This window comes from Panthera tigris, chromosome D3 (genome assembly GCF_018350195.1).
Source record: "Panthera tigris isolate Pti1 chromosome D3, P.tigris_Pti1_mat1.1, whole genome shotgun sequence".
In the NCBI taxonomy this organism is placed as follows: domain Eukaryota; kingdom Metazoa; phylum Chordata; class Mammalia; order Carnivora; family Felidae; genus Panthera; species Panthera tigris.
The window spans coordinates 85,784,051-85,805,425 of NC_056671.1; the positions used below are offsets into that span (position 1 = coordinate 85,784,051).

The window sequence follows — 21,375 nt, forward strand, 5'->3', positions numbered from 1 at the left end:
AGAGGTACACAGAGTCCATCAGCGAGACCGCAGGGTGGTATCTGAGCAAAAGTTACAGCAATGGCGACCAGTAGGAACATAAAGAAAACCCCAAAGGGAAAACATTCTGCATTCAGTGCTTTATTCACAGACAGCAGAATTCTCACACCTTCCTTTTTGCCCAGGAAGCAGTAAGTAGACTCACAACTTCGATAAACACCAAAGGATGTTCAAATTAAATTTAAAGGTGTTACATTTTAACTGTTTTTGCACAGTAGGCTTTATTTCAGTGATTATAGGGTCCAATCCATTGATTTTTTTTTTTTTTTTTGAGAGAAAGAGACAGAGTGCAAGTGAGCAGGGTAGAGGAGCAGAGGGACAGAGAGAGAAAATCTTAAGCAGGTTCCACGCTCAGTGCACAGCCTGACGTGGGGCTCGATCCCATGACCCTACAGTCAGGACCTGAGCCAAAATCAGGAGTCAGACATGCAACCAGCTGAGCCACCCTCATTTCTTATTTCGTGAAACCCGTTATACAGCTGGTATAGCCATTCAGCAGCAAACCTTTATGCCTTGAACTGACTGTCCCTCGGGGATAAGTACTGCTGATCATTTTGGGTGTGTTCCATCTCATTTAGTGAAAAACTCATTCTTATTTATTTCAAATTTTTTTAATGTTTATTTACTTATTTTTGAGGGAGAGAGAGAGCATGTGCGTGCTCACACAAGTGAGGGAGGGGCAGTGAGAGAGACACAGAACGCGAAGCAGGCTCCAGGCTCTGAGCTGTCGGCACAGAGCCCCACGCGGGGCTTGAACCCATGAGCCATGAGATCATGACCTGAGCCAAATTCAGATGCTTAACCGACTGAGCCACCCAGGCACCCATTTCTCTTCTTAAATAAGAAAATAATAATAATAATAATAATAATAATAAAATGATCCTTTAGGTTCTTTGTCCCTAAAATCGATGGCTCCAAAATTGATCACAGTCAGTCTTGTCTCGGTTAGTGCAGGCTGCCATAACAGAATACCACAGACTGGTTTAAACAAGAGAAATTTATTTCTCGCAGTTCTGGAGGCTGGAAGTCCAAGGTCTAGGTGTCGGCATGGTTGGATTTTGGTGAAAGTTGTCCCGGTTTGCAGATGGCCCCCTTCTTGCTGCCTGGACTGTCCTCAGAGCCTGTGGGGAGACAGAGAAACTTCCCTTCCTCTTCTAAAGGCACCGATCCTGTCTTGTTAAGATCTCGCCCGTATGGTTTTATTCAACCTTAACTGCACCCTGAAAGCCCTTACTCCAGATCTGCCACGCTGAGGGCTAGGGTTTCAGCAAGACAATGTGGGGCCGCACTTCGGTCCCGCCCGGTCCGTAACAGCTGAGTTCGGCCCAGGACCCCAGGCGCCGTGTGCTGGATGCAACAGGGCTTCTGTCGCAGGTCCTCGGCCCACATCGGCATCTCAGGGAAACGCCCCGGGTGCCCTGAAGTCAATGACGAGCTCCGGATCCAGACTAAAACAAAGGCATATTTGAGCTAAGCAAGGCCGCTGAAATCAGAATTCTGAAGGTCGGAGCGTTTTTTCCAGGACCGAGAACTCAGGAGAGTCGTTGAGGCCCCAAACCAAACACTACCCACGCCCGTCCCACCCAAGTGCCTCCTGAGGCCACCCTCCCCTGCGTGCTGAGGACCGTGAACCGGGGGGACCTCGAAGCCTCCCGAGTCCTGAGATGCCGCCACGGGCCGTGCGTCCCGCGCCAGTGAACCGGCCGTTTTTGCAGCCGCGGCTTTCCCCGGAATCCCTGCGGTTGGCAGGACTGCTCGCAAAGCAGCTGCGCTGTGTCCCGAGACACCTGAAGCAGGAGAGAGGGGTGGCCGCGCGCTCAAGGCGGGTGGGTTTGTCCGTGGATGAAAGCCCTGAAGAGACGCGGCGAAGGACCGGCTGCCGTGACCGTGGAGGCTCAGCAAGTCCCAAGCCCGTGGCGGGAAGAGCAGCTGGGGCTCCAGGACAGGACTGGGGACCGCGTCCGCCAGCAAAACGTCCCCCCGAGGGAATCCTCAGCGCTTCGGCTGATTGACCGAGGCCCACCCAGATCCTCTTCCTTCCTGCGGACTCGGATCATACCCACGAAACACCTCAGGGCAGCGCGTGGATTAGCGTTTGAGTGAACAGGGGGCGCTGTAGCCGGGTTGACGCACGGAGGGACAGTCCCGGCCTGCAGGCATCCCTGGGCTTGGAGAGGCCTGCCAGGCCGCCTTGAGGCCACGCCCTGAAAAGCTCCGTGGTCACTGCCCAAGGAAACACTGGAAGAGTCACGACCCCGCCAGGGGGACAAATCACCGGTAGTCCCACCCGCCGCAGGCGTCACCAGGGCAATGGGAGTGCTAACTCCCATCTGGCCTCCCCTCCAGAGACTGTTGGAAGGGCCCAGTAGAAGTGTGTTTAAAAATCCCCAAAAGACAAAAGTTTTACACCCAGGTAAGGGAGTTTCTGGTTTCACCAGCAGTAGTGTCGGTGTCAGAGAATGTCTGCCTGTTATTCTAGAAGCCAGTGATATTCTCACAAATAGGGCATTAGGCGGCCTCATTTCGCCGTGAGTAAACCCCCCCCGTCTCTGCTGCTTTTGTTGGGTTCCACGTATTTCTTCATTTTAACCAGGGTCTGGCAATCTGGTCCATGCCGTTATCTTAGCCTCAGGATAATGACCGTCTATTTCAGCACGTGTGTTTCTCAATGGGTGAAGAGTATGCATGAAATGAAGAGAAAGGTCTAGACAAAAGTATTTCATCGACGTGGATTTTCAAAGCACCTAAAAGGTTGCTGCTTCTCATCAAAAAGCAAGCAGCCCCTTACGTTCTGTGATCCTGGCTGTGAGAAAGCGTGAATTGCCTCTTCCTCAGGAACTCACTGCAACCTGCCCAAGATCCGTTTTTATTCCAGCATATACAACCGCAGAGACTGACTGGGATTTCAGGCAAAGATCTTAACCACCAGCTAGTACCCTTCGTGAAGCCCCACACTGACACCCCAAATGTCAAGTATCTGAATGAACACAAGTTATTATGCTTTATAGTTTTTGCTCAGAAACATACATGTAATATTTTACAATATTTTTAAAAATATACTATATGTTTTTGTATATATGCAGACCTAATGAACGTTCTTCAAAGGTAGACATTGCCTATAGAAAGCAAAAGGCCAGATAGAATGCATAATTATGCAAGCCATTGATGAATTGTCCCAATAATACACACCTCAGTGCACGCCAATCAAGAATCAGACTGCCTCTGTGCATGGATTAGCTCCATAGGGTGCATAGATTGGCACGAAGAATGAAGAATAGGAGTGATGTTGAACCTTAAATTTGCTATTTTTATATCATATTTCTTTTCCATGCAGAGATTTAAAGTTGTGCTAAATCATAAATTTGAACATACAGATACAATACAATATATAAACATCACTGGAAATTATTGTTATTAAACTAAAGAGGCCAATCATGCAAAAGCTTGTAAATATCAGAATAACATAATCATTGGCATTTTATTTAGTATATTATCACATTTTTGTCAATAGAAGCATATCAACCACCCCGTGAAAATTACACATCCTAGTTAGAATGTTCTAGAATCATGAGGCAAGTCAGCCATTGAAAGCTATCAATAGGACAGAGCATGTATGATTCTCACCTTGCTTCTCAAAACCCCTGCACCACACTTCCTATGTAGGCCCCATTTCCATGCTTTCCGTCACACGTTCCAACAGCCAGTAATGGGGTATTCTAAAATACACTGTCACTGCATCTTCTTGGTTCAGTTCAACTGGCTGTCACAGAGGACAAAAAGAAACTATCTTAACAAAAGAACTCTGATAAGAGATATAGTCACCAGTGAATCATCCCCTGAATGTTAACCATCGTAGCTTGCAAGCTATTTACCCTGTAATCTCTTTATTTTCTATCTTTAAAGTATCCTATTGTGGTGTAGCAATAGTCTTTTAGAGCAATTTTAAGGGGCAGAAAATCTTTGAGAACAATTCTCCATATTCAGAATTAAAACATGCTTCACTGTTTTTAACAAAGGCTCTAACAGGATAAAAGCTTCATTCTAAAACCACAGGAATCATTCATTTTCTCTGCTTTGTGTTTGTCCTAAAATACATGTTTCTTTCTTCCTTGTGAAAACCAAATTAGCTCTCTGATTTTTTTTCCCCACTTCATCTTTAGTTGACAGGGTGCAATTGTTTAAAAAAAAAAAAGTCATCTAAAGAAAAGACCCTCCCCATCAAAACAATAGCAGCAAAAATGTATAAGCCTTTTAAAGAAATAATTTGGACAATTCTCAGGTGACTAGACTGTCTTTACTGGAAATAAATTTCCATTAATAATTATTTCAATCCTAAGAATTTGAGTGGTAAGAAGGCCATCTAATTTCCTATTCTCTAGAGAAAACAACATTGTCCATATTCACTTTCTTTTTCATATATGATGGAGTTATTCAACTCACTCTATGAAACTATCCTATTGGTCACTATCACATAAATTATTTCATTAAGACATGTTATGTATTTCAGATAAGGAAGGATTTTACTGAAACTTAGCAGAATCTTACTAAATAATGAGTCAATGTAAAATCCAACAAAAATTCAAAGGCACTACCCTTAGCATGGGAATCATTACATATCACTATTTATTAACATTGTCAAGAACTGTGAAGTGTCGGATATTTTACCCTATGTGCAGGCTAGCGAGTCAGCCTGCCGTAGCATCGTGGATGTTGGCAGAAGAGGTGAAACTCCTGAGTCAGAGACTAAGGGTGTTTTATTATTCACAGCAATAGCATTAGCCAGGGTATCAGCATTTATGGTGGTTTGCTGAGTCCCACTTCTGACACGGAGACACAAAGCAGGTCAGCTGACACCTACACATGAAGTAGGTTGCATTATAGGAGAAGAACCACAAGTTTAGGGAACCCCAGTGTTTTATAATGGGCAATAATACAGCCTGAACTTTGTCTCACAGTGAAATATCTTTTTTTCACTGCAGATAAATAAATCCCCCCCTTTCCTCCAGAGGGAGATGCTTTCAAAGCTGTTTGCTCAACAAATCTCCTTGAAAAGATAGTCCAGAATAAAGACTATCAGTGTCTCTGCTACAAAACATTCAAAGCTACAAGAGATTCATGGAGAGTTGTCTAGCAACAAACTTCCACTGCGTAGGACTTCTTTCCTCATCAAGTAGTCCATTTGTTGGGGTCAGTGCATTACAATGCAGCCAAAAACAATCATTTCCTTATTGTCATGTTTATACCCATAGCATATATTTGACAATCACATTTCACCTTATATTATTATTATTACTACTATTTAAATTTTCATTTTAAAAAGAATTGTAATTTCCCCCCCATTAGCTAGGACCAGGCCATAAAATTAAATTATTGTGATTCAACAGATAATTATTGGTCACCAAAGATGTGCAGGCAGTATCTGACCTATCTACACGGCTGTGTTCTACTCTGCGCAAGGAGTGAGCTGCTGTGTGCATTTTTCACAGTTTTATTCATTAATATTTATTGAGTGCCTGCTCTGAGCTGGCATTTTATAAGGCTCCCCCAGACACAAAGGTAAATAAGCCTCCTTTTCTCAAGTTCAGTGTTAAGTTCATGGAGGAGACATAAAGATAGACGTAAGAGAGGAGACAGAGGTACGCAGGTGGCGCTAAGGAAACACCGTGGAGTGGCTCCTGACTCAGGCAGGTGAGGCGGTGAAGAGAAATGTGTAAGCCTTCTTCGATGAATTCCAAACTAAGAACAGGAATTAGCCTGTTAAGTAAGAGTTGATAATGACAGTAAGAGCGGGCATTCCCGTAGAGGAAGAAGCCCATGTCATGGTTTGGAAAACCTGCTCTTTTAGGGAACTGCGGTGGATTAGAAAGAACAGAGGGTGTAAGGGAGACTAGGAAAACATGAAGCTGGAGAAGGAAGCAGAGCTCACATTACAAACAGTCTTGGGGAAGCTCCAATACATTCGCACTTGTCTATAGAAAGAGTTTAAGGGTAACAATCTGGTTAAAAGAAAGCCCTGGAAGGTTTGTCTTGAGACCATGTGTATATGCAAAAACAATGTCTTTACTCAGATTTCTACCGGAGCAGAGGAACTGATGGATTTTATACATGGCAGTTAAAGAACCCCCAAATCATACCTTTGTCATCCCCATTGATGCCCTTGAGTACTATGCTAGGGGGTTGCATTTGTCCTAAAAAAGTATGTGGGAGAGAGATCACATGTTCATAATCACTTTGGTGGAGAACACAGTCGGGGAAGGTGACAGCATTGTAAGGAAGACCAGTTGCATGGCTAGCTACGTACACCTGATGACAAATTCAAGGGAGAGGGAGTGAGCATGAAGGAAGTGAGTGGATTCAAGAGGTTTCAAGGAGGTAGAGGCAACAGAACTTGCTGACTGACGGGGAGGGAGAGGATGAAAAACAAAGAGACCGGAATGGCTCCCAGTGCTTTGACCTGGGCTGTTAGGTTGATGGGTGCCATTCCCCGAGTACAGAAGGAAAGGGAAATTGTGTGGGGAACAAGGATGGGTTCAGTTTTGAAATACTGCTTCTCAGTCACAGGCAAGTTTTGGCTTCTCGGTCATGCTGTCCTCTTCAACCGATGACATACCAAGGTGGAGAGGCACAAATGTTTTCTACCTCCTCAACTCCTCTCACTCTGTCTACAGGTGATAGAGACCATTGCAGCTCTCAGATTTCTGACCGTTGGGCTCACCCAACCAAGAACCCCAGAGCAACTCACATTTACCCCCCTCCATTTTCTGGGGGAAAAAAATCTCTTGTATTTATCAGAACTTAATTGTTTAATAAATTTTTTTTTAATTTTTTAATCTTTATTTATTTTCGAGAGACAGAGAGAGAAAGTGGGGGAGCAACAGAGAGGGAGGGAGACACAGGATCCAAAGCAGGCTCTAGGCTCTGAGCTGTCAGCACAGAGCCCAAAGCGGGGCTGGAACTCACGATCCGTGAGTTCATGACGTGAGCCGAAGTCAGACGCTCAACCGACTGAGCCACCCAGGTGCCCCATTAATTGTTCAGTAAATTAAACAATATCCAGAAATTCATTTTAAATAAAAGGCAAGCAAATTGAAAGTTAATACAGTATACTGGGATTTAGTCTATCCATTAGTGTAGTTACCTTATCTTCACAACATGGGGGTAGTTAGTCACCAGTATTATTCCCATTTTACAGATAAAGCTTAAGTTACAGAGTCAGGATTCAGACTGGGATCTATCACGCCCTAGGTCATGTTCTCCGTACAATCTCTCCACCAAATTTCTAAAGGGCAGAGTATTTTGCCATCCCGGTCTTGTTCCTAAACCTGCTGGAATTTTTGTCAGTGGGCTCAAGTCTTAAGTCTTGTGAAGTCTGGTGGTATCAGCAGTACTGTGTCACATCTCTGATCTGCCAGACGTTTCTTTCTCAACTGGGAGGAATGCGCTTCTTACGCATCCAAACTTCTTTTTTCAACTTTCTGAGATTACTTTTCTCATTCCCTCCTTATTCAAGGAAATAAAAGGGCCTAGTAACAACTTCCTAGGGCCAAATTTGTGTAACACGAATACCCTATTTTATTGCGTCGTCCCTACATGTGATACCCTGCGCCAATCACTTTAAACACACCATCTCATTAAATGCTTACATGCCAGGTGTCATGAGCTCATCGAATAGGTGACGAAACTAAAGTCTAGCGTGGCTAAGGGACATGCCAGGGCGCACTCGGCTGGAAGGTGACGCAGTCTGCATTCAAACCAAGCTTCTCTGACTCTGTAGCCACTCATGAGGGCTACTCATAACGACTTACAACTCAGCATCATTTTTCCTCAGAAATTACACATATACTTGAAAATATAACAAACAAGAACCTTGAAAACTTGAAACGAAAATGATGGCAGAGCCTTTTCATCTTGGGTGCCAACAGTTGGTTCTCTTCCATTTGTTTGAAAAGTGCTATGAAAGAGGGAAGAAAAGGAGAAGAAGAAAAGGAAGGAAGGAATTGTGAAGCAGGAGTGTTCTCCTTCCCTTCGGTCAGTGTCCTCGAGTACCTTACTTCTCTAACTCCAAACTTCAACTCTCGCGAGACACCTGCTCTCTGTCTCCACTGCCGCACTCTTCCCCACTACGACAGTCTCGCATTATCGTTTCATTGGATTTATGTTTGGAATAGGCTGTCTGGAAAAAAAAGGATGTTTCTAGATCAAAACATATATGCCTGAAGATGAAAAGTTGCCATCTTTTGACGACAGCGCTACCAACCCGAACTGCCGGTATCTATATCCAACCAAAGCAAAGAAAACGGCAAATGGACTCACATTGGGAAGATTTGTCTTAAGGGACAATAAAATTTCCTTTAAAATTTTTAGCAGAAATAGTTTCTGACCCCTTCAAGCTCACCCCCCACCCCTGCCATGACCCCTCAGTGTGAATCCAGGCTAATGTGTTAACTAACATGAAACTAATTGAAGGGACTGGCACCACCTTTTCCTGGCAGAGTCTCGTTAAAATTGAGATTCCGCAAGGACTGGATGTTGTCAAGTTTTAAGGGAGTTAAACTCAGACTTGGATTCTTATAGTCTTGGTGTCAAAAATGACACCTTTATTTTAACTTTTATTTTATTTTAACTTCAGCTGCTTTTGTACTTAGAAAAATCTTCCAGTTCAAACTATTTTTCTAAATTTCTTTCTATTTTGTCACTTACTCTCAAGATCTTTCTTTTCATACATAGTGTAGATAAGAATATGAACTAAGATGTTCCTCCAAAGAACTAGTCAAATTTTCCAATACCCATTTTTTCCCCCAAATCTGATAGAATGGTAGACACTTGCAGGTAGAGAGGCATAAAGACTTAGGCAAACCTAAAACTTCTGTCTTTGACTCAGCTAAGATTCAGAAAAACTTAATTGTTATATGATTTACTAATTTACATGAAGTTAGGGTTATTCGCCATGTAAACATAAAGGGTTTGCGCTAAAATATTCTTACATCCTGAGGCAGTAGTGGACGTAAAGTGAACGTGTTAACACTAGCCAACTCACTGTTGTGAATGTAATCCAAGAACAGTCCAGATGGTCTATTGATCATAACTTTCAAAAAGTTAGCATCCTATTCAATTTAGTGTTTGTTAGGTATAGAAACAAACAAATGAGAAAAACTAGTGTTTCTCGTTTTCACGATTATGAAATAGAAGTCAAACGTGCAAAGAGATACAGACCCTTGGAAAAACTAGTGTGCATCCAGTTTTTACAGTTAAGTAATATGAAACACATGTCAGATTATCCTGTGCTCTTCTGAAAGCCAAGATAACTGGAATTAAAAGAATAAAAAGTTACGAGACTTGCTTGCACTCTTGCCTTTCTGATACATTTTTGTTTGCAAAACCATGCCTTTTAACTTGACCGCTGTGCTACCTATGGGCAGAGTTAACCTTCTGGGGTCCATGTAGAGTTTTGAGCAAGGCAGCCTGAGTTCCAACCTCAGTGTTTGTGTCCCTAAGCGAGAAGAGCACGAACCTGCAGGGTCACCAGGTGGATTAAATGCACCAGCATAAGCCAAACGTCTTACACTTCCTGGTACATTGTTCGTGCTCAATAAATTTCAATGAACAGAATCACCCAGAGCCTGGCACACTCTTATTTGATGTGTAACTATGTCCAGCGCAATGTCATCTGCTGAGTGTGGGTGTCAGGACCCTCCTTGGAGGCTATGCTGTCCATCACTGCCCCGCTCTGCCTGTTTTCAGTGAAATTACTGCGGGCCACATGACACTGTAAAATGGCAATTATTCTAAGCAGACATTTTTTTTAACCTTTTGACATTAGAACTTCATATGAAAAACAGCTGATAAAAATAGATTTCCATCTCCCATACAGTGAGAGTAAAATAAAAATAATTCATAAAAAATTGAAAACTAACAAGAAGTTAAGATGACTTTTGTTGCTGGCTGTTGGGTGCAATGATAACGCACCGTTATCCTAATAAGGATTGCTCAATCTGCCTAGAAAAGTAATCCGGATTTCTTTGCAGCAGTTTCTCGTAAAAAAAACACAAGAAAAGTCAGCAGAATCCTTCCTTTGTCCTATGCTTCTTGACTCTGTTTTCGTGAACCTCAGGTCTCTTATTCACTATTTATCCAGATATTTATGCTACTAAGACAGACATATTGCAATAACTACTCTCCAGGCAGTGCTACTAACCAATGGTGTAGGTTGCAGATTTCCAACTTCTGAAATTACTGCATAGTTTATTGATTGTGTCATTCAGAATTTAGAATGTTGACTTTAATTATGCTTACCAGTACTTGTGTCGGTCTTGGTCAATAAGAGTGAACTTTATCAACATCTGAGCACACCCAACTATTCCGGCCTCAGTCTTTTTTATCTACATCAGCACCAGCAATTTTCAGCTCTCCTACTGGACCTGGAGGGATACTGATCAGTTGGAGAAACTGGGGAAGGATTAGAAGGAAATCCTAGGAAATGTACATAAAACCAGAAGCATCGTTTTAGCTTTGCAGTAGCGTTCCATGAGAAATTTTCTATGAGAAAAGGGCTACATTTTACCCATCAAACATGTTAGGGTGCAAAAAGAGTTGAGAACAGCTACTCCACAGTCCCACTGAGTGAGATTTTGAACCACATACCTGATCCAATCACTCACCTTATTAAAATTATTCAGAAGTTTCTTGTCACCTATAGAAAAAAATATCCAATCTGTTTAGTATAGGGTATAACAGTCCGTGACGTGCCCCCTCTCCATCTCCCAATCTCATCAACTATCATTTGCCATTTGGATTTTTATATCAGCATCATGAGGGCCATAATTCATAATGGTGAGATATAAAGAGTCTGAAAGACAAGACCATTTGGGTGTTGTGGTCTTATACTCAGAAAGAAGATATATACAAATACAAGAAGACAAAATTCTGTTTGTGATTATTGGAATGTTTCCCAGATCTCTGGAAAAATCAACCTGATCAGTTATTAGAAAGAAAAGCTGTAGGCAAACTTCTACAGAGAACACGATTAAAAATCAGATCTTTGTCCATACAGATGACCAACAGATACATGAAAAAATACTCAACACCACTCATCATCAGGGAAATACAAATCAAAACCACAGTGAGCTATCACCTCACACCTGTCAGAATGGCTAAAATCAACAATGCATGAAACAACAGATGTTGGCGAGGATGTGGAGAAAAAAAGGAACCTTCTTGCACTTCTGGTGGAAATGCAAATTGGTACGGTCACTCTGGAAAACAGTATGGAGGTTCCTCAAAAAGTTAAAAATAGAACAACTCTGTGATGCAGTAATCACACTAGTAGGTATTTACCCAGAGAATACAAAAATACTAATTCAAAGGGATACATATACCTCAATGTTTATAGCAGAATTATCTACAATAGCCAAATAATGGAAATAGCCCAAGTGTCTATTGGTTAATAAATAGATGAAGGAGATGTGGTATGTGTATATATACATATATACACATGTACACATGTACATATATATATACATGTACACATGTATATATATATATATATATAGTATCTATATATGTATATATACACATACACACACATTCATACATACATACACAATGGAATATTATTCGGTGATGAAAAAGAAAGAGATCTTGACATTTACAATGACATGGATGGAGCTAGAGAGTATGATGTTAAGCAAAAATGTCAGTGAAAGACAGACACCATATGATTGAACTCATATGTGGGATTTAAGAAACAAAACAAATGAGCAACGGGGAAGAAAGAGAGAGAGGGGGGCAAACCAAGAAACAGACTGTTAACTATAGAGAACAAAGTTACAGTCACCAGAATGGAGGTGGGCGACGCTGTGTTAAATAGGTGATGGGGATTAAGGAGGGCGCTTGCTGTGATGAGCACTGGGTGTTGTAGGAAGTGTTGAGTCACTATCGTGTACATCTGAAACTATGTTAACTAACTGGAATTTAAACAAAAACGTAAATAAATAAAAATGAAATCTTCGTCAAGTGCTGAGCAAATTTTTTGACACATCTCCTCAAACTCATTTCAGAAGTCCTCAGATTCAATGCAAGCTTCACCTTGTGTCTATTGCAGAATAAAACTGTGCTACATGACATGAAAACCTGAGAGTAAATTTTAAACAGTTTCATTCACATTCCTCATAGTTAGTCTAAGCATTTTGCAAACTTCCTCCAAAGTAAACTTATGTAACATTCAGCAGTTTTCTCTGTAATATTTCTGTTGTAACTCAAATCTCTAACTGTGTATTATGTAGGGAAGTCTCATTCTCATGGATAAGTGTTTTCTTGCATTAGTTTAAATGTTTTAGAAAAGAATTATAGCAAATAAAAATTTCCCATTTTCTCCTTAAGACATCATCTGAACGTAGATCTTAAACATTCTCCCCACACACACAAACAAGGAATTAACCGTGTAAGGTGATGGGTGTGTTAACTATCTTAATGGTTAATCCATAACACACACATATATCAAATCATCACGTTGGACCCTTGAAATACATGCAACTACATTTTTCAATTATGCCTCAATTTTTAAAAATAAAAAGTGGGGCACCTGGGTGGGTCAGTCAGTTAAGCATCAGACTTTGGCTCGGGTCATGATCTTGTGGTTCGTGAGTTCGAGCCCCACGTTGGGCTCCGTGCTGACAGCTCAGAGCCTGGAACCTGCTTCGGATTCTGTCTCTCCCTCTCTCTCTGCCCCTCCCCCTGCTCACACTCTCTCTCTGTCTCTCAAAAATAAACGAAATGTTTTTTAAAAATTTTAATAAAAAATAAAAGGTACGAAATAATAAAAAGAGAAAAATCCATCTGTCTAAATAAAAAAAAAGAGAGAGACAACAAAATGGAAAAAAAAAAAGAGTTCTGGCAGAAATTTATCAAAGTGTGGCCAGGGCTTTGGCTTCAGTTTCTACCTACCAGACCTGATCTGACTCTGTGCTCTACCAGTGGTCAGCTTTGCAAGTCGTTAAACACCGGTAGGCTTCAGTTTTGTTTTTTCCACAGGTAGAATGAGGATATGCAACTTCACGTTATAGAATCGATGTGAGGATTTTTAAAAATAATATTTCTAACGTCTGCATGAAATACGCACTTAATGAACAGTGGTCATTATATCATGGCTTGTACAAGTTACTTTTCTAAGTAAATTTATTTATCTTGAGAGAGACGGAGACACAGAGACGGCACAAGTCGGGGAGGGGCAGAGAGGGCGAGAGAGAATCCCAAGCAGGCTCCACACTGTCAGCACAGAGCCCGACACAGGGCTCAATTCCACGAGCTGTGAGATCATGACCTGAACCAAAACCAAGAGTTGGACCTTTAACCAATGAGCCACCCAGACACCCTACAAAACACATTCTTTATGGGCCGAAACTCTGATTTTTATTCCCCCATTGGCTCAGATGTACCAAACCCAAGCCTCAATACCCCCAGCAAATGTATTCAAGGGTCATGAAGGTACTAGGATCCTGGAATCTGCACAGAAATTTCAGAAGTGCCCTCCAGGAGAGCACAAAGATTAAACTAAAACATAAGCTGGTTTGAACCGTAATTAGAATGAATTGAGTCAAATTCAAATACAGCTAAGAGAAAAGATGTTGGCAGTGAGTCCCTGGCATTTCGAAGCATAACTACTACAAGCTAAGTCGTTATTGAGACACTAGCCGACAGCTCCAGGCCACTCCCGCCTCTAGTCTGGCTTCCACTCCTGCCTCGTTCCAGGTGAACATACAGATATTAGACACCTATGAAAACCTTCTGGCCCAGGGCACCTGGGTGGCTAGTCAGTTGAGCGTCCCACTTCGACTCAGGTCATGATCTCATGGTTCGTGAGTTGGAGCCCTGAGTCAGGCTCTGTGCTGACAGCTGGGAGCCTGGAGCCTGCTTCGGATTCTCTGTCTCTCTTTCTCTCTCTCCCTCTTTGCCCCTCCTCGGCTCACTCTCTCTCTCTCTCAAAAATAAACAAACATAAAAAAAAAACCTTCGGGCCCATGATTCTCTGCAGGGAGAGCTCTTAGTGACCTCTGTTCTGCACCCCCCCCCACCCCCCGTCCCCAGCCATTCTTTCATTCTGTCCTTCAGCGTCCAGGTCTGACTTACCATCTGTCCTCTCCTTTTCCTTCTGGTGGTTAGAAACCCCTTGTTGAAGATGGCATCTCCTCGGTGTCTACTTGGGCCCCGTTGTTGATGCCTTGACTCTGGGCTGTCCTGTTTCTCATGAAGCAACTGCTTTATTTTTTATTTTTCTGCCTTAAAAAAAATGTTTTCTTATTTTATTTTATTTTTTTAACGTTTATTTATTTTTGAGACAGAGAGAGACCGAGCATGAACGGGGGAGGGGCAGAGAGAGAGGGAGACACAGAATCGGAAGCAGGCTCCAGGCTCCGAGCCATCAGCCCAGAGCCCGACGCGGGGCTCGGACTCGCAGACGGCGAGATCGTGACCTGAGCTGAAGTCGGACGCTTAACCGGCTGAGCCACCCAGGCGCCCCATGTTTTCTTATTTTAATGGACAAAACCCTTCCATCTTTCCCAGATCCCAGCAAACCAATAAAACACATAAACTCAAATCAAGTATCCGTTATTTCTTACCAATTAATAAGCATGAGTGTTATGTTTGGGACCCTTCTGATTTCCCAAAGAAACAATTTCCTTTATGGTTTACGTAAAGAATACAGTCAGCGTTAGCACAGAAAACCAGGAGCTTCCAGAAAGGGAACGGCAGCGGAAACTGTGCGGGCAACAACGTACTTCTCACCCCCTCAGGAAGGGGAGGTGATTGATAACATGCTGTCGTTCTGTTTTGCCCTCTGATGTGACGTGAGTCTGGTCTCACACCCTGGTCGGTTGTCATTTTCCATTATGTCTGTGTTCCTTCTAGTCCTCTACTGGATTGAATCCTTCAGGAGGCCTGGAGGGAAGCTTTCCTTTTACGGCTAGAGTGATCTTGCCCCCTTGTCCTGTGCTGCTTGAGTTTCTGGAATTGTGAGAAGTCATATAGGCTTGTGAGAGTAAGCAAAAGTTTTCTTTTTAAAAAAAAATTTTTTTTAATGTTTACTTATTTTTGAGAGAGAGAGAGAGAGAGAGAGAGAGAGTGAGAGAGCCTGAGCAGGAGAGGGGCAGAGGGGGGGGGGGCACAGAATCCGAAGCAGGTGCCAGGCTCTGAGCTGTCAGCACAGAGCCCAACACAGGGCTCAAACCCACGAACCGCGAGATGATGAACTGAGCTGAAGTTGAAAGCTTAACCGACTGAGCCACCCAGGCGCCCCATAAGTGAATGTTTTCAATGTCTCAACATCCAGTATATTTCTGTCATTATGGAAGGGAACAGTGGTTTTCAGTGTGGGGATTGTGCACAGACCATCGGAAGAAGGAAGTAGGGGGATGTTATGAAGTGTCATCTCAGAGTATAGTTCCAGTTGTCAGGGAAATACGTGTTTTTTCCCCAGATAGTCAATTTACCTGAAAATAAGGGTAGAAAATATTACTTTCTATTAAAACAAACATGAATATAAAATGGGATAGAAACAAAAATTTAAAAAGACTTTTATGGGGCACCTGGGTGTCTCAGTCAGTTAGGCATCCAGCTTCAGCTCTGGTCATCGTCTTGCGGTTTGTGGGTTCAAGCCCCGCATTGGGCTCTATGCTGACGGCTCGGACCCTGGAGCCCACCTAGGATTCTGTGCCTCCCTCTCTGTCTGCCCCTCCCCTCTCTCTTTCTCTCTCTCTCTCTCAAAAATAAATAAACATCAATCAATCAATCAATAAAGAAGACTTTTAGGATAGACTAACAACCGTTAACATATTTGTTGCTTTTAAGTTAAAGAATTCCCCACATCCCCAGGGTACATATTCACCTTATTTGTCTTCAAGGGATGATCTGGAGAGAAAGTGTCAGAAGCATTTAAATAGGATCTCTGTTCAGTGCTGTGGACAGTCGATTCGAGCAAGTGTTTAATTTAAGCCACGAAGTTGATTTCTGTTTTGTTTTCATCAACAGTGCCAAAGGGCATAATTCAAATAAATGCTGAGAAAATGCTTAATCATTTCTCCCTTTTGTTCTCATACTCATTGTTGCCATAATCAAACAGCATTTACTAAGCCTTCATATGTATGGTTCTGATTGAGATATGTTATTCTTGTGATAAGCATTAAATAGCATCATTTGTGAAGTGTGTGTAAAGAAATGGTTGAAGTAAAGACAATCACAATTTAATTTCCAATTAGACTAGAAATTGTTCATAGAAGAGATGAAGAAGGCAGTATTGACCTTGAAGGAGAGAAATATTTGAAACCCGTCACCGCGAGGGGCAGCATGCCGATGTGGCGGAGAAAGCTCAGACATTGGCCAAGAACACCAACACGAATCTGCACCCGTTCAGCGGAGACAGAAGGGAGCAAACTAGCATCTGCTGGCTATCTTGAGTCCCGGGTGCTTTCCCAGGGCGTGTGCCACTCAATCCTTACAACACGGGGAGCAGAGGGCAGTGGTGTTGATTGTGGTCTGTCCTTGGCCACGCCGTCGTTCCCAAAGCAGCTTGTGGACTCCTTGTAAAGTCAGGGACTGCACTTGCCATTGCCGCGTCTCCCCTCTGGAGTGTTGAACTGTTGTAGCAGATGTTTCACAAATATTAGTTGCACGATCAGATTTTTACAACTCAAGATTCTAGGGTGAAAAGCCGTTTGCCCAAGACTCTTCCAAATTCACAACTTAAGCCTTAGCTTTTAGCCCACAAGTAATGTGAATTAAAGGTGTTTTCCAGCACTGCTCTCTTTCAAATATTTCTATTTTTTTTTAATAACGAGATAAAACCAAGGCCAGGGATGTTATATTAATATTAGAATATCCAGCTGGTTTATGCTGATAAATGCCAGCATCTCTGCTCGTAAGACCTGTGAGTTATCATCCAATAAGTCAATGGTTAGATAAGGAGGCAAAATTGTTAAAACTTTTAAGTGATTTTTTTTTTTCCATATCCGATGACTCTGCCATAACTTTGCCGCATAAATATCATGTCAAAATGCCACCTTCTTCAGGAGAACTTCTCTGACCATTCAATAGAGGTGACCCTGCTGGAGTCAGTGGTGACATCCGATCTTTTCACTATGGTGATAGCACTTAACATGTTTGAATTCCATTACTATTCACTGATTTCATAATCAGTTGAGCCACATGGTACCATGAATGTCATCCGGAGTTTGCAGAGAAGGAAACTGAGAGCCCAAGAGACACAGTGAGACTCACTATGTTGGTCACACCTACAGTTAGCAGAAGCAGCGTACATATCTGGTCTCAGCTCTGAGTTCTCACCCTTGATGGTACCCCAGGGGTACCCCAGATCCCCTTAATTTCTCCCCTTTTCTGCCTCTCCCCAGATCCAGTGCTCCTCTTTGCAGCATCAGGGTCCTCCAGGAAAGAGAAGACATGCCCAGCTGAGATTTTAGGAGAGTTTAGTGGACTATTATTTACGGTGCTGGGAGGCAAGTCACAGAACCAACAAGGAATTGTGAGGGACAGGCCACAGCAGGCAGCATTACCACTCTCAGTGTAAGGGCACAAAGAGAGGAAGTGTGGTTAGGGGGCCCTGAGAGAGTCGGGGGAGGGAGCAGAAAGGTCCAGAAGCTCAGAAGGAGGCTTGGATGGCAGAACCAGAAGCATGGCCAGAGGGAGAGACCAAGAAGAAACACTCACATCTCCCCACCCCAACCTGTTCACAGGGAGCCTCAGTCTACAAGAGAACTAGGCCAACCCAATGGTGACTCCAAAGTGCCATTTATGGGGGCACCTGGGTGGCTCAGTCAGTTAAGTGTCTGACTCTTGATCTCTGCTCATGTCACGATCTCACAGTTTGTGAGTTCGAGCCCCACATCAGGCTCTGATCTGATGGTGCAGAGCCTGCTTGGGATTCTGTCTCTCCTTGTCTGTGCCCCTCCCCAACTTGTGTTCTCTCTCTCTCTCTCTCTCTCCCTCTCTCTCTTGAATAAATAAGCATTAAAAAATTAATTTAAAATATTTTTTAAAATAAAGTGATTTTACCCTCACGATTTTTTAACAAAGAGGTTCTTCCAGTTTAATTAGTCTTTTATTACCCAATTCATTTACATTTCTCCCTGGATCCCAAGCTTCAGAACCTGCAAGGATATTTTCCAAGTCACCAAACACGCCTGGTGACAAAACTGGCATTAGGTGCATGACCTCACAAAGGACAGTGCCTCCTGTCCTTTGAACAAGGAGGAACAAGACGAGATGGTCCCTATTTCTGTGTTAGCAGACTCTCTTCTCTGGACTCCTCCTGGTAGAGACCAGAAACATTACAAATCAAACTAGATTCGTCTTTTCCTTCACACAAGATCTAGTTTTCTTCTCTGCTTGCTAAGCACATCCGTTAGATAACTCTCATTCCCAAGTATGAAGAATAATTAATTCCCAGTTAAGAAAAAAGGTTGGAGAAGCCCCTGGAAAGTCCATCTGAAGCCATCCAGAGATACTTTCTCCCTATGTGGTCAGCATTCTGATGAGCTTTTCAGTAACCATTTCTGTTTTGGACCCGGCTGAAGTAGCAAAAGCATGGATAGAATGTTCTTTAAATATGTTTTCTGGAAGAATCGACTTTTAGGCTATTTTAGTAACCCTAAAGGCTTATCATTTAGGCTAATCGTATCTCGGAGGGGGTTCAGGTACTCCCAAACCCAACAGGATAAGCCAGGGCCCCAAACTCTACAACGGGGAGGGCTTTTCCTGATAATGGATGGTTACTGGTTAGGATAAGGCGTAATCTGCCTGCTCAAAAAGGTTTTAGGAAAGTGTGTAATTTGCTGTTGTATCCTGAAAGTGAGTAGAGAAGAAAAGCATGCAGCTTCCAGGCTCTCCATCAAAACCAACTTCTTTTATTTTTTCCAGAAAAGCTTTTCTGCTTTTGTTGCAATAGCTAAAGAATACTAGAAGTTTCAGATCCCTAGAACATTTACGTAGCTCTCTGGCCTCCAGCAGTTTTGACAAGATGCACTTGAGGAAAATACCGACCCCATTCGTGACCCACAAAGGAGTCCAGCACCACATTTCTCTGTCTTCCACACCTGCATGCTTACCTGGAGCTCTCTTTGGAGGATTTGCGGGCTTCGACTCCGTGTGTGTGTGTATCTGTTTTCGGTATATCCCTTGGCTTCTCTGAATGGGTTTCTAAGCACCCCCTTCCTTCCTTCCTTCCTTTCAGGTCATGGCTTTGGTTCGTCCAAGATGTCGCGCGCACAGACGTTTCCCAGCTACGCCTCGGAGCAGAGCGAAGAGACACAGCAGTCTTTGTCCCGGTCGAGCAGCTATGGGTTCAGCTACAGCTCCAGCCTCATTCAATGACAGAGAGCCTGCTGACCAGAGACACAGTCTGTCCGGACTTGCTTGCAGGGTCACTGCACCCTCTGCCTCCTGGAAGACCGATCGCAGTAACATTGACATGGGCCGGGTGTAGCCCAATCCCAGTGGAAGGTTAAACACTGGAGTTCTGCTTCCTTGACTCTGTGGCTAAGTCCTTTATTTATTGAATTTCTTGGCGGGGGGCCGGGGGGTGGGGGGAATCTATGTTTTACAAAAATAGAATCCAAATCGTCCTTTAAATAAAATTCCTGGTTCTGGCAGTAGCAGAAGCCTGGGCACCATGAGAAGTTGCCCACACTGGGTTGTACCTGGGTGGTGGGCATTACCCCTGTCCTCATGGCTCAGCCCTCCCACCTGATGACAGGGTCTGTCCCTAGACATAATGTCACCCACCACAAGATATGTGGCTTGGAAGGTTTTGATGGGGACAAATCCAGCAAGGTCTACTAATGGCATCATAACTCTCCATATAAATAAGCCCGGTGACAATTAAGGGAAAATGAGATTTAGAACACACTGTTAAGCAGGGCCTTGTAGCTCTACTCTGTGTGTGTGTGTGTGTGTGTGTGTGTGCATCTGTAGACAAACATAGATATGGATATGGCTATATCCATGTATATCTAACAAGTATATATCAAATGTGTGCTGAGGGTGACAGGATATGCTCACTTACATTGTTGAAAACTGTAATTTGGTGCATTAAAATTAAGATTGTTATGTTGAATAGCTATTTTTAAAATAGTGCTGTAAAAAAAAAAGGCTTTTTATTAGCAAAAGTATTTACGTAGTCAAGTCTGCTCCTGTGACAAGTATAAACGGATATGTGAGAAGGAGGGACCCTGGAAAACAAAGGAAGCAGTCTAGCTGTCCCACATGCCATGTTACCACGCTGTCTTTCTGCCTCGTACTCCCTTGTTGTTGACGATGTTTCTCTCTCTGGCCATCCCTCTGAACTACGTGAGAAGGATTGGGTGTGATCACCTACTGGCCTCCATTTAATCTCAAGAAAAAGAAAGACTCTAAATGAGAAACTGTTTTTCAAGAAAGGGGGGGAAAAAAATATATATATATATATATACACACACCTAAAAAGAACTCAGCTAGTTTGCAGTCAGAAGAACAATGGCCACAGGATTATAGATCTCAATTATTTAAAATTTTATAGATGCTGTTCTCAAAGAGCCATTGGTCCCTTGTAATGTGCTATGCCAGCAGAATTTGCTAGGCTTTACTTTCTTTTTAATGGACATGGGTTGGCTGGGATTATAAGAGAAAATGGAGCAAGTATAATTGTTTTTTCATCTCTGACATTAATGACAAACCTACGAGGTTTAAAGGGAACTGAGGAATTTGGCTAATTTAATTAGTGTCAACAAAGATACTTTGCCCTTAATTTTGAAGTTCACTCAAGTAAAAATAAAACTTATTCTACCTAGAAGTATCTGATGCCACATGCCTAAATGGTCAGCTTGTAAATACTCCAAGGCAAGTTTAAAGAATAGTGAGCCCAGATCATGTAAGATAAAAACTTCATTTTTTTTTCCTAATGGCAAAATTCTTTAAACTGTTAAAGTTGGTCTTTTGAAGGGGTACTTGTTTTGCTGATCTGTAATAAGACTTTCTTTTTTTTAAATCTCTCTCCGTAGCTTGAGTGCCTATTGACAACCTATTTCAGAGAATGACTATTGAATAGAAATGGTTCTAGGTCCCTCCTAGATAAATTTACACCTAGAGCAACTACCTAGACTCTCTGAATCTCTCAGATAAGTATGAAAACCCCGTCAAGATGCTAATCATAAGAGTTAATGTGGCTGTGAAAAATAATTATCTTAAGCTTTCAGGGATAAAAAGAAAATTACTCAAACTCTCTGCACCATGAATTTTGCTGACCCAGCAGAAAAGCGGATGACCGGTTCCTCATGCTGGTGATACAGCCTTCCC

The 21,375-nt window shown here is 42.7% G+C and overlaps 1 protein-coding gene and 1 long non-coding RNA gene across 2 annotated transcripts in view; both read left to right on the forward strand.

The window, feature by feature from the left end:
* The window catches only part of DOK6 (docking protein 6), a 355,992-nt gene extending 336,459 nt beyond the window's left edge, over window positions 1-19,533 (forward strand). Inside the window, exon 8 of the mRNA XM_042962800.1 lies at window positions 19,277-19,533. Coding sequence (XP_042818734.1) covers window positions 19,277-19,416 — 140 coding nt within the window. The 3' untranslated portion in view covers window positions 19,417-19,533. The remainder of the gene's footprint in view (window positions 1-19,276) is intronic.
* LOC122232713 lies at window positions 1,748-3,113 on the forward strand. Its single transcript, XR_006210101.1, has 2 exons — window positions 1,748-2,452; window positions 2,693-3,113. It is a non-coding gene; the product is annotated as an uncharacterized LOC122232713 (long non-coding RNA).
* Window positions 19,534-21,375: the final 1,842 nt, after the last annotated feature.